Here is a 13,410-nt window from a genome sequence, read left to right as displayed (position 1 = left end):
AACGCACCCCGTCCCACTGAGCTTGCGTGCAGAAGTGAACGCATACGTGAGTAGCGCCCGCATATTAAAACTGTGTTCAAACTACACATGTGCGGTAGGGATGCCACTGGGGATAAGAGCACGCTCCTCCCTCAATCCAGAAAAGGTAAAGGGCCACACAGCAGACCAGTGCCCTCTCTTTCCACAAAAAAAACTATTTTCATCAGTCGGGTCCCACAGGAAGGCTCCCTCAGACCGACAAAGGGCCTGCTGGGGGTCAGAAGGTTTGGAAGTTCAGGATAGAATCAGTTCGCTCTGTGGTTGCTTCACTCCATCCGGGGGATTTTATGGTGTATCTGGACATCAAGGACGCATACTTGCATGTCCCCATTTATGTTGGACATCAGAGGTTCTTGCGCTTCGTGGTCGGAGAAGACCACTACCAATTCGTGGCTCTTCCCTTTGGCCTGGCATCTGCCCCAAGAGTTTTTACCAAGGTGCTTGCTCCAATCTTGGCCCTGCTGAGACGGCGGGGGATCGCTATCGTGGGCTACTTGGACGATCTGCTTCTGAGAGCTGTTTCAAGCTCAGAATTGGAGGAGGATGTGGCTATAGCCAGCCAGACCCTCCGAGAATTTGGTTGGGTGCTGAATTTCCAGAAGTCGATGTTGGGACCCACTCAGCGCCTGGAGTATCTGGGTCTGATTCTAGACTCCTCAGAGGCAAAGGGTTTTCTTCCCTTTTGGAAAAATTGCAGACTCTTCAGACGGCGGTGAAGCTGTTGGTCCTCCCGCAGGTGGTCGTCGCTGCACTTTTGCATGCGAGTCCTGAGTCTCATGGTAGCCTCCTTTTCAGGCAGTACTGTATGCTCAATTCCACACTCAAGTCTTGCGGAAGGAGATTCTGTCCAAATGGAACAAGTCTCCGTTGTCCCTGGATTGTCAAATCCGGGTAAGTCAACTAGTCAGGACTTCCCTAATCTGGTGGCTGAGATCTCCAGCTCTCCAAGCCAGAAAGTCGTGCCTTCCCTTCCACTGGACGGTGATCACTATGGACGCCAGCCTGACCCTTTGGGGAGTCTGGGGTGTTCAATCGACACAAGGTCGTTGGACACAGGAAGAAGCTCGCCTGCCGATCAATGTACTGGAACTACGGGCGATCAGGCTGTGCCTCTCCACATTGTCGCAGAGCCTATAGGGGCATGCAGTCAGGATCCAGTTAGACAACGCCACGGCGGTGGCGTATGTCAACCATCAAGGAGGAACAAGAAGCGTGGGGGCAGCTTTAGAAGTCGCTCACATCTTGAGGTGGGCAGAGGAGCGTTTTGGCTCTCTCAGCCATATACATTCCGGGGGTAGACAACTGGCAAGCGGACTATCTAAGTCGCCAGACGCTGGACCAAGGAGAACGGTTGATACACACGGATGTTTTTCACCAACTTTGCCTAAGGTGGGGTGAGCCAGACGTGGATCTCCTGGCCTCTCGACTCAATCGAAAGGTGTCAGTTTGTGGCCAGGTCCAAGGATCCTTGGGCGGAGGCGACAGACGCGTTAGTGGCCCCATGGGGACAGTATCGGCTGATATATATGCTTTTCCCCTACTGAAACTGCTTCATCGTCTGCTCCACAGAGCGGAGTCCGAGGGGATCCGGTGATCCTAGTTGGCCTCGGCGTCCCTGGAACGCCGTCCTGGTGAAACTGGTGGCGGATGCTCCCTGGCGACTGCCGTTGCGGGAGGACCTTTTGTCACAAGGTCCCATTCTTCATCCCGCTTTAGTCGCTGGCTTTAGCGGCTTGGCTGTTGAAAGCCAGGTACTGAGAGACCGAGGCCTGTCGGATTCAGTAATTTCCACCATGTTGAGAGCACGGACATCTTCTAGAAAGATTTACCATCGCACATGGAAAGCCTACAACTGTGTGAAGAGATGAAGTGTAATCCTCGTACATATTCGGTTTCTAGGATCCTGCTGTTTCTGCAGCATGGTGTGGATCAGAAGCTTGCCTTAGGCACCATTAAGGGTCAGATTTCAGCCTTGGCAGTTTTCTTTCAAAATCCTTTGGCGTCCCACTCACTTGTGAGTACGTTCGTTCAAGGGGTGAGTCATGTTGCTCCTCCGGTTCGGCTACCTCTGTGGCATATGAACCTGGTGCTCTCGGTGCTTCAGAAGCCTCCCTTTTGAGAACATCAGAGAAATTCCTCTTATGACACACTCTCAGAAAGTGGCCTTTTTAGTGGCCATTACATCTGTCAGACGGGTTTCTGAGTTGGCGGCCTTGTCTTGTAAGTCCCCCTACTTGGTCTTAGGATAAAGCGGTGCTACGCCCACAGGCTTTTTTTTCTGTAAGTGGTTTCAGCTTTTCATCTGAATGAGGACATTGTACTTCCATCCTTGTATCCTCAGCTGTCACATCCCAAGGAAGCTGTATTACATTCCCTAGACGTGGAATGTGCTTTAAGGTTGTATCTGTCTGCTACGGCTCTGTTTCGGAGGTTAGACTCACTGTTTGTATCAATGTCTGTCTGGTCCAAAGAAAGGCCTGGCGGTCTCGTCGGCCACCATTTCCCGGTGGATCAGACAGATCGTGATTCAGGCTTAGGCTTATGCCCTGAAAGGGCAGGCACCTTCCTTTCCTGTCTCGGCCCATTCGACCAGGGCAATTGGTGCTTCCTGGGCTTTCCGATATCAATCACCTGTCTCACAGATATGTAAGGTGGCGACCTGGTCGTTCACACTTTCACTACATTTTATAAGGTTGATGTAAGTGCATCTTCGGATGCTTGCTTTGGCCGCAAAGTTTTGCAGGCTGCAGTTTAAAGTTGCATCTCCTCTGTTGAGGAGCTCTGGTGTGTTGGGGTGACATTTGGTTTTTGATTGCTGTTCCCACCCCTCGTTTTCTAACACTGCTTGGGTACGTCCATACAGTCAAGAGTATAAGGAAGCTGTGTCTGTCCATGACGAAAGATAAAAAAAATTTTTTTGTACTTGCCCTAAAATCCTTTTTTCTCACGTCCATGGACGGACACAGAACTTGCCCCTCCTTTTTTTTGTTTGTACTGCTTTTTGACAAACTGAGCTGCTTAGTGCAGTGTGAAGGGTTATGACCAGAGTGTCCGCCCCCTTGGCGGGGCTGTTTCAGCTGTGCTAAAGATTACATGTTTTAACCATTAACATGTCTGCCTAGTTCTCTCCTGGTAGACGGAACATAACCCTACAGTCAAGAGTATAAGGAAGCTGTGTCAGTCCATGGACTTCAGAGAAAAGGATTTTACGGCGAGTACAAAAATCCTATTTTTTTTTTTTTTTTTTTTTTTCCTTTCAATGATGGTAAACGGGACAAATTGAGATTTTGCCTTTTAGTTATGCTTTAACGCTCCCCTGACGTTGGGAACTTGCTAATGGCATGTTAACCACTTGCCGACTGTCCACCGCACTCCTGCGCAAATCGCAGTAGCTGTATGGCAGGCGCTTTAAGGAGTAGTGACCGATGCATGTGCACGGCAGCCGAGATGACCACCGGGCACGCATGATCGCTCCTGACAGAACGAAAACAGGTATTTGTGTGTGTTTTTGAATATGTTCAGGTGTTTTTAACTAGCCTTGCAGGATGAATGTCATTTTTGCATGTGTGCGCTATAATCTGTTTTGTGTGTATAAAAGCACAAATCCACGTTCTGTCAGGGGAGAGGAGGCAGATCAGTCTCCTCCCTAAGTCAGTCCCATCCTCCCACAGTTAGAACACAGTGAAAGAACACATTTGTCGCCCCCTAGTGTTAACCTCCTTCCCTGCCGGTGACATTAATACAGTGTATTTTATAGCTCTGATCACTGTATAAATGTCAAGTGTCCGATCATTCTGCCGCAATACCGATAAAAATCGCAGATCACCGCCATTACTAGTATCCCCTATTTTGTAAAGGCTATAACTTTTGTGACAACAATCAATATACGCTTATTGTGTTTTTTTTTTTTTTTTTTTTTTTAAATCTACATATTTTTGGTTTTATTTGGGGATGTTTGTTATAGCAAAAAGTAAAAAATATTGTGTGGTGTTTTTTTTATTTTTTTTAAATTGTCGCACTTTTTTGTTTATCTTAAAAACAGCAGAGGTGATCAACTACCACCAAAAGTAAGCTCTGTGTGGTTAATTCAGTGTGGATGGCAACAGACTTCATTTAATTAACACAAACTGGAAAATACAGATCATTCTACCACAAAAGGCTTTCTATCACATTTGAAAATATAGCAAAATGCAGAGCAATACATCTCATAACAAGTCCTTAAAGAGGAGTTCAACTCATCTGACCCCCCCTCCGGTGCCACAATTGGCACCTTTCGGGGGGGACAGGATACCTGTCTTTTACGTCCCTGCGTGGCTTCCCGCCGCCGGGCAAATAGGAGAGGAGCAGGGCCTCGCGCATGCGAGTAGGGTTCCCAGGGTGAAGCCGAAAGACTACACTACAGGGTTTCCTTAACTGCAATGGCGGTGCAGCACCCGACAGCTGATGGAAACGGCTGCGGTGCCGACATCGAGGGACTCCAGGACAGGTAAGCGTCTTAGTATTAACAGCCAACAGCTGCAGTATACGTAGCTGCTGGCTTTGAGTTTTTTTTTTTTTGTGGCCGGAACACCGCTTGAACCAATTTTATAATGACTAAATCTTTCCTCACTCTTAATGTTCTGTTTTTTTATTATGGTTAATATCAGAAGGGAAATGTAGGTTTTATATTTTGCAAAACTTTAATATACGGATATTGAGGGAGGCTTTACTGATTGAAGAGGCTGTGCTCCTGTGTAGAAGTTGGAACACATTTGTAGATAATTCTATGGGTATGGTACTGCATCATCCTCCATAGGCAGAAGGATGCCTTGGACTGCTGACAGAACCACCATGTATGAAATGGACTGAAAACACGGATATGAAATTGGCTAATTTCAAAGGTGTACAATTATATTGTAACAGATTTCTGTTTGTGACTAAACCTATACCTTGGGAGAAGGCTGATATATATATTTTTTTTTTACTTTTGTAAAGCAGACTTACTTTAGATTTATTGCTTTTTCTTTTAGAGCAAACGAGAAAAGGAACCGGACAAGGTGGTGGGTCAACAAGCCTCAAAGAAGAAAACAAAATGGATAGCAATGTCTCTTAAACAAGAAAAAGAGGAGGAGGAGAGGAGGTTGGAGCAAGAAGAGATGCATGTCTATGGTATTCATTGTATTTTTCTCATTGTGCTGGTGTTAGTAATGTGAACAGGAATTGTCTGGTTATTGGTACTGCACAGGCATTCCCTGGGTTACAAACAAGATGGGGTCTGTAGGTTTGTTAACCACTTAAGCCCAGGACCATTTGGCTGGCCAAAGACCAGAACACTTTTTGTGATTTGGCACTGTCGCGACGGACAATTGCTAGGTCGTGCGACGTGGCTCCCAAACAAAACTGACTTCTCTCCCACAAATAGAGCTTTCTTTTGGTGGCATTTGATCATCTCTGCGGTTTTTATTTTCTCTTTCGTTCATGGACGGACACAGCATCCTTTGACAGTAGGGTTATGCACCTCCCTTCCAGGAGATTTTAGGCAGAATTTACAGCACTTAAAGTGTTAACAACCTTTCCTTAGTGCCGCTCCTCCCAGGGGGCGTAGCTCCCAGGGCATAACCCACACCCTGCTCTAGCAGCCTCAGTTTTTATCTGCCCAACGACAGGAGAGGTCAGGCACTTCTGGAGTCCTGTACTCTGGAGATTTTTTGCTTGCGATTTTTCTCGCTTTTCATTATTTTGTTCCTGCATTTTTGAATCCTGTGATTCTTCTATCAATAGCCGACTGGGTGACAGGCTAGGTCTTGACTCTTGTAGTCCCCCCATGTTCTGCCATCGAACGTGTGCCGGCCCTTAGCTCAGCTTTGGGACGTCCACGACAGGCCCCATTGCTCCAGGGGCGGCCGGGGAACATCTTGTTCTAGGGCACACATGACCGGTCTTTTATGGCTTTGTCACAGTGTGTCTGGCCGACAGCCATGCCGTTTAGCGGACGTTGGATCTGTCTGGGATACCTCCCAGTCGGTGGTCGCAGGATGGGTAAGTAGTGGCCCTTGCTCAGGTAAGTAGTCTGGCTGGAATTTTCCCCTGGGAGGTCGACTGAGGGCTTGCCCTGCTTTCCTCTCTCCCTTATTTCCTCTCCCTCCTTTCCCATGGGGGTATCGGCTGTGAGGGGGGGCTTTTCTGGGGTCTCTTGTACTCCTGGGCCTGTGTGCGGAGCGGGGGCTGTGTGTTCATTGCAGGGAGCTGTGTGTGTTCACTACAGGTGCTATGGTGTGATTTTGTGCTGTGCTGTTTTTGGCTGTCACTGTCTTTTTAAATGCGCAACGACCGTCATTTTGCCGGAGAGTCGCGCTCTATATAGCTCGGCGGCCATTTTCTTGTGGTCCTGTGCTGTTTTTTTCACATTCGGCGGCCATCTTGGAAATTTGTTTGGCCTTGTGTGACAGTTTTAGCGCGGCAAAAAAGACCGCAAATCTGCCCGAGGGAGACAGACGCAGCACAGCCGGCTTCTCAACACACCTTGTCCTTCTCTCAGACCGCACTGCACCGGGAGGGGTGGTGAGTCCCAGGGGCCCCCATACTCTGTAGTAGCAGCCAGGAGGTGACCAGTGTTTTTTTTTTTTCTCCTGCCTTGCAGTGAGGGTGACACAGCGCTGGGGCATTATGGAGCCTGAACCAGGGACTTCTTCCCCAGCAATGCCTGAGTTAACCCTTGACCTCCCTCCTCCTGCCACATCTGTTGAGGCAATGTCGGCTGTCCTGGAGTCTTTTCTCGCCAGGTTTGAAGCGGCTGGTGCCCGGATGGGGGGTAAAAAGCGCCCCCTCCCTGAGCCTGCTTCTGGGGATGTCTCTGACGCAGAATCGGAACATGCTATTGCTGCTTCTGTAGTGTCAGAGGATGCGGCCTTAACACACAAGGACAGTGAGGATGACTCTGCTTCAGGGTCAGTTGCTGACAAGGAATTTGTTGGAGCTCTTATTTCTGCGGTGCGTGATACTCTGAAACTTGAAGATGTGGCGGAGGCACCTGACGTGCCAGCCCCTTTTGGGTTCCACAAACCGCCACACACCGCTAAGGTGTTTCCTTGTGTTCCTTATTTGGACAGTATGTTGTACAAGGAATGGGATACGCAGCAAAAAAATGTTGCCGTTCCAAAAAACTTTGCAACCCATTACCCCCTTGAGGAAGACTTTTTGAAAAAGTGGGTCTCTCCTCTGTCAGTGGACCCTCCCGTGTCCAGACTGAGCAAAGGCCACCACGTTGCCTGTGGAAGGGGCTCCCGTTTTTAAGGACCCTGCTGATGGGAGAGTGGAGGCTGTGGCCCACTCCCTATTCACTGTTGTGGGTTCGGCGGTGAGGCCGGGACCCTGGTGTCAGACTCTGACTGAAAGGGCGAAGCTCCTGCTGCAGGAGCTGGTGGAACGGGACGCTTCCGAGTCCTGTAGGGACCTGGCTGAACAATTGGTTCAGGGTCTAAAATGTGTCTGTGAGTCGGACATGGATACTATCCCCTTGCTTTCCAGGGCTTCCGTCTATGCAGTGGTATTGCGCCGCCTTGTGTGGCTGAAACCAGTCCTCTAAGAAGGCTTTGGTGGATTTGCCTTTTAAGGGTGAACGGCTTTTTGGGACATCCCTGGATGACATCATTAAGGATGCCACGGGTGGTAAGAGCACGCTGCTCCCACAGTCTGGGAAGGGTAAGGAACCTCGCCGCAAGCAAGGCCCCTCCTTTACTACCCCCAAGCGTTTTTTTTCTGTGCGCCCAGCACGGCGGGAAAAGCCCCCGCTGCGGGGCAGAAGCGCACCTGGTTCCGCAAGCCTGCGGACAAACCTGCTTCCACATGAAGGTCTGCCCCCGACCGGGTCTCGGGTGGGGGGCCGTCTTCGCAAATTCGCGGATCGGTGGAGGTCTTTTCTGTGTGTCCATCCATGAACTTCAGAGAAATGGATTTTACTGTGAGTTCAAAAATCCTATTTTTTGCGCTATAAAGAAAAATAAAGCAAGAATTTGAAAAAAAAGCAATACTTTTTTGCTATAATAATCCCCCAAAAAGATATAAAAATAATGATTTTTCCTCAGGTTATGCCGATACGTATTCTTATATTTGGTAAAAAAATATCACAATGAGTGTTTGGTTTGCGCAAAAGTTATAGCGTCTACAAAATAGGGGAGTTTTTATGTTTTTTTTATTTATTTATTTTTTATTAGTAATGGCTGTGATTAGCGTTTTTTATCATAACTGCGACATTATGGCGGACACACCGGACACTTTTTTTACACCATTTTGGGACCATTGTCCTTGATACAGCGATCAGTGCTATAAAAATGCACTTTTTACTGTAAAAATTACTCTGGCAGTGAAGGGGTTAACCAGTAGGGGGCGCTGGAGGGGTTAAGTGTGTCCTAGGGATGTGTTCTAACTGTGGTGGGGCGTGGCTACGTGTGACACGACACTGATTACTGCTCCTGATGACGGGGAGCTGTGATCGTTGTCCTGTCACTAGAAAGAATAGGGAAATGCTTGTTTACATCAGAATTTCCCCGTTCTTCCTACCCCGTGGACATCGAGGCCGTGGGACCAGCGGTCAGACGCGTGCCCACAGTGCTGCATTTTAAAGGGAAAGTACCTGTACGCCCATTTGCCCAGCTGTGCTGACATATATCGTTGTGCGCTGGACGGCAAGGGGTTAAAGTGCAGTTCCGCCCATTAAAAAGTAGAACGGCTGACTTTTAGTAATTGGACACTCACCTGTCCCACGGTCCAGCAATGCAGGCAAACGAAGCCCCGCTCCTCTCTCCCTCCCGCCGGCATTCTGACACTGGGCGCCCGGCTGTGACGTGTCCCAGAAGATTGCACAGAGGGGAGGGGGTGAAGCGGTGAACTTCCAGCGCCGTGGAGCCTCGGGAGGAAGTGGGATGGCTCCAAAAAGAGGATCGCCTTCCCTTAAAGCGGAAGTGTTCCATTTTTGAGTGGAACTCTGCTTTGTTGAATTAGTATGCGAGTTGGAACAGGTGTGTGTGTGTTTGTTTGTTTGTTTTGAGTTATGCTTAAAAACAAAAAAAAGTTTTACTTTTTTAGATGGCATAGGGAAGTAACACCCCTGTAATGTTTGTTTTTGCTGTCTGTGCTCCCACTATGTAAAGGTGAAAAGTCTAACACAATACTCTTTGCTGTATTTTATGCTGCAGGACTAAAAAAACTGTGTATAGAATATATTATATGCAAAAGATGGTTTAGGCGGATATTTAAAAAATTCCGTGAGTTAGGATTGCTTTTAGAAATGATTTGTTTTTAATTTTATATTTTATCAATTAAAAAAATGGAAAGTAAATGAACAAAAGAGAATGCCACATCAATAATTGCTATGATCACCCTCGGTGGAACAGCATCAGTTCTAGGTACGCTTTCACACAATTTTTGAAGGAACTCTGCAGGTAGGTTGTTCCAAACATTTGGGATCTCCTGTGGATATAGGCTGCCTCAAATCCTTAATCCTAGACAGACTGTGTGGTGAGATCAGGACCCTGTGAAGGCCAAACCATCACTTTTAAGACTCCTTGTTCTTCCTTATGCTGAATATAGTTCTTAATGACATTTGCTGTATGTTTGGGGTTGTTGTACTGCTCCAGAATAAATTTGGGGCTGATCACACGCATCACTGATATGACATGATGGGACCAGTATCAGCCTCTATTTCTCAGCATTGAGGACACCTTGGATCCTGACCAAATCTCCAAAAAACGCACCTCCCTTCAAATAGGCAGACTACAGCAAGGGGCTTGCAGCTTTAAGTGTGTGAACCCATATACAGTCATTCAATACTGTGGTCAGCTGCACTCGGCAGTTGTGTGTCCATGGCATGGAAGCATGCCTGCAATTTACAATATATGGCCTACTGCACCCCAAAACGCTATATTAGGACCTCATTCATCCTCTGTCGTTTATGACGCATATCTTTCCTCAGCTTTTTGTTACCTCACTGCCTTCCTTTTCTACTTCGTTTAGACCTTTTTTACTGTGACATCATTATCGATTGCCTCCGGATGCAAGTCAGTACTATTATGCAGCTCATGAGCCTTGCCTGAAAAGGGGCTTTCTGTGGTGTGTGGTTTTGTACGCCTTCAACAGACAGCAGTGGCTATTTACAACAATAAAGATTCTCTCTAAATGTATGTGATTATATTAGAGCAAGGGTCTCAAACTGGTGGCCCTCCAGCTGTTGTAAAACTACCCATCATGCCTCTGCCTGTGGAAGTCATGCTGGTAACTGTCATTCTTGCAATGCCTCATTGGACTTGTAGTTTTGCAACAGCTGGAGGGCCGCTAGTTTGAGACGCCTGTATTAGAGCATACTGCAAACAGTTAACAGGGTTGCGGGTAAATAAGGATGGCTAAAAAGTGATGTCTTTTGGATGATGATGCTTAGAACATTTTTTTTTTTTTTGTTTTTAGATCCACAGGATCCGTTTAGACTTCTGCAGTGCCCTTATGACTCTAACCATCAAATAAGAGCTTGTCGTTTTCCTTATCATCTGATTAAATGCAGGAAGGTGAGTAACCTCTGTTTTAAACTGGACCATAACTGCTTTTGTTATTTTTGGGAATTTTGCTTAAAATTGAATTCTGGTCAGGCAACTAAATAGGTGAAGTATATGGTAGCCATTTTATGTGTATCATGCCCTAAAACTAAGGCAAGCCATACACTCTTCGAATCTCTGCTGGTTCAGCAAGAACCGGCCGAGATTCTATGGGTAGGCTAAATGTACCAAGTTTATCAAACTTTTGGGTACAACCAGCTTGCCGGACTTTCCTTGCGATTTATCGCTAGCGGCTGTTATAGCTTCTAGCAATCACTGTTTTCACCCGGTGGGGATGGTGTCACCTGCCAGGAGAATACAATGGCTCGGTAGAAGGGATTCCTGCATCAACACTGTGTTGATGGGGGGGAATCAAGCTAATTTCTTTCCTGCAACCCATGGTTGCTGGAAAGCTGCACTGTGTATGGCTGGACTAAGACCATGCTGATCAGTGAGTATGGTCAGGTTGGTGACCTAAAGCAGCCTTTCTCAACCAGTGTGCCACGGCACACTGGTGTGCCGTCAGAGGTTTTCAGGTGTGCCGCGGGGGTCAGTGGAGAGAAGGCTGTCAGATGAGCTCTCCTGCCGAACTGTGAGAAGCTCTGTCGGCTTCAAAAATGAAAGTGAAGTGCAGAGGAGTGTGCTGTGCTCTCTGCTTCCCCCTAGAGTGCAGTACCCGGCTAAAGAGAAATCTGAAAAGGTACTGAGCTAGAAGCTACATTATTTTTTTTTAAAATGGCTTTATACATTTGTCTGTGTGTGTGTGCACATGTGACTGTCTGTGTGTGTGCACATGTGACTGTCTGTGTGTGTGCACATGTGACTGTCTGTATGTGTGTGTGTGCACATGTGACTCTGTCTGTCTGTATGTGTGTGTGTGTGCACATGTGACTGTCTGTATGTATGTATGTGCGTGCGTGCACATGTGACTGTCTGTCTGTATGTGTGTGTGTGTGTGTGTGTGTGTGCACATGTGACTGTCTGTATGTGTGTGCACATGTGAATGTGTGTGTGTGTGCACATGTGACTGTCTGTCTGTCTGTGTGCGTGTGTGTATCAGGTTTGCCAACTTTCAGTAAATTTACAAAGAGTTTGTAAAATCCATACTTTTTGCATTTGTCCATGAATGTCCGTTAGACATGCAGCCTACATGTCCGCAATGGACATTCAAGGACAGATGAAAAAAGTATGGATTTTACAAACTTCGTAAATTTACTGAAAGTTGGCAACCCTGGTATGTATGTGTATGCATGTGTAAGCCTGTGTCTGTAGTCTGTATGTATGTTACTTTTAATCCTGCCCCCCCATTCCTGTACCATGACAATGGATTTTGTAGGGCTTGTTTGATAGCAAGGACTGCTGCTTCTCTGAAAAGCAATCCATGCACAGATCGCTTTTCAGAGGCATTTGACAGGCCGTAAAGAGGCATTATGTTGCCTCTTTACTACCTGTTTTAAGCCTGTAAATGCAGCATCACTACACCGCAACCGTGCAATGCACACAGTTGCGGGGTAGTTGCAGTGCACCCCCATTCACCCTCGGTATACCTCCAGTTGCAGCCACAGCATGTGAACACCCCAGCTGCTGCCTCTGCAGCTAAAGGTAGAGAAGTTGGGGGTGGTAAAAACGTCTCAACAATGTGGTTTTACCGCCCCTTTGACATGTTAATAAGCCCTTGGTTCACATCTGTGCAGCTGCATGTAGGGCAGACCATTCATTTCAATGGGCTTCTGTACCCACAAAAATGCAGGGAAACAAGTCCCCAACCTTCTTCTTTTTTTAATTGCACTGCAGCTAAAGCACCCGACATTTTCCAATGTGTGGGTGTACCATTAAGAATTAATGGTACCTCTAAAGAGCAGAGCATTATTCTGTGTGTCAGGAATGAGCGCGTGTTCTGCGACACACCATAATGTGAACCAAGCCTTGGACTGGGGTGCCTCAAGACTGAAAATACTTTTTAAGGGTGCCCCGACTGGAAAAAGGTTGAGAAACACTGACCTAAAGGACTTCCCTGCCCCCCACCTTGAGATTAGACCTTAAGGGAAAAGCAGCAAACTGATTAGCTCATTCTGCTTTCCTTTGCAGCCAGGGAATCTGGTTCTGTTTGATCTGCAACTGCCATGGGTGCTGCACATGTGATCAGGTTTTTTTTTATTTAGTGGTATACGGACATGTACAATAAAATGGTAGCTTCACAGAACATATCTATAGCCTTCACACATTCAAATACAGAAGCATCCTGCCAAGAGTAGGATCAATTGGAGCGGTTGTTAGAAGATTAATCTACTTATTAACCACTTACAGACCTGCGCACGACTATGTACGCCCTGTTTTTAAAGATTGATATCTCGGTAACGGCAGCAGCTGCTGTCACAACCGAGGTATCGATCTTTAGGGTGCGCGGTCTGGAATCCGATAATGGCGGTCTCCGCGGCGGATTCGCCGCGAGATCGCCGTTATCGGTTGCGGGAGAGGGGCTCCCGCCGCTCTCCCGCGCCCTCCGCCGCTTACCGTAGCCGTCGGTATCGGCGGAGGCGATCGGGTGCTGTCGGCTGGTGAGCGGGGACGAGACTGAAGGAAAAATCTCCTTCGCCCGTCCCCATAGCTCGGCTGGGCGGAAGTGACGTCAAAATGACATTTTTTATTTATTTTTTGCATTTAAGCCCAAATATGAGATCTGAGGTCTTTTTGACCCCAGATCTCATATTTAAGAGGACCTGTCATGCTTTTTTCTATTACAAGGGATGTTTACATTCCTTGTAATAGGAATAAAAGTGATCAAATTATTTTTTCTCTTTCGTTCATA

The 13,410-nt window shown here is 47.2% G+C and overlaps 1 protein-coding gene across 1 annotated transcript in view; it reads left to right on the top strand.

The window, feature by feature from the left end:
* The window catches only part of LOC120929371 (gametocyte-specific factor 1-like), a 132,643-nt gene that overhangs the window by 15,971 nt on the left and 103,262 nt on the right, over positions 1–13,410 (top strand). Inside the window, exons 3-4 of the mRNA XM_040340757.1 lie at positions 5,049–5,187; positions 10,477–10,574. Of these exons, the coding sequence (XP_040196691.1) occupies positions 5,049–5,187; positions 10,477–10,574 (237 nt within the window). The remainder of the gene's footprint in view (positions 1–5,048; positions 5,188–10,476; positions 10,575–13,410) is intronic.

Source organism: Rana temporaria, chromosome 2 (genome assembly GCF_905171775.1).
Source record: "Rana temporaria chromosome 2, aRanTem1.1, whole genome shotgun sequence".
Taxonomy (NCBI): domain Eukaryota; kingdom Metazoa; phylum Chordata; class Amphibia; order Anura; family Ranidae; genus Rana; species Rana temporaria.
This window is presented reverse-complemented; position numbering and strand designations above follow the sequence as displayed.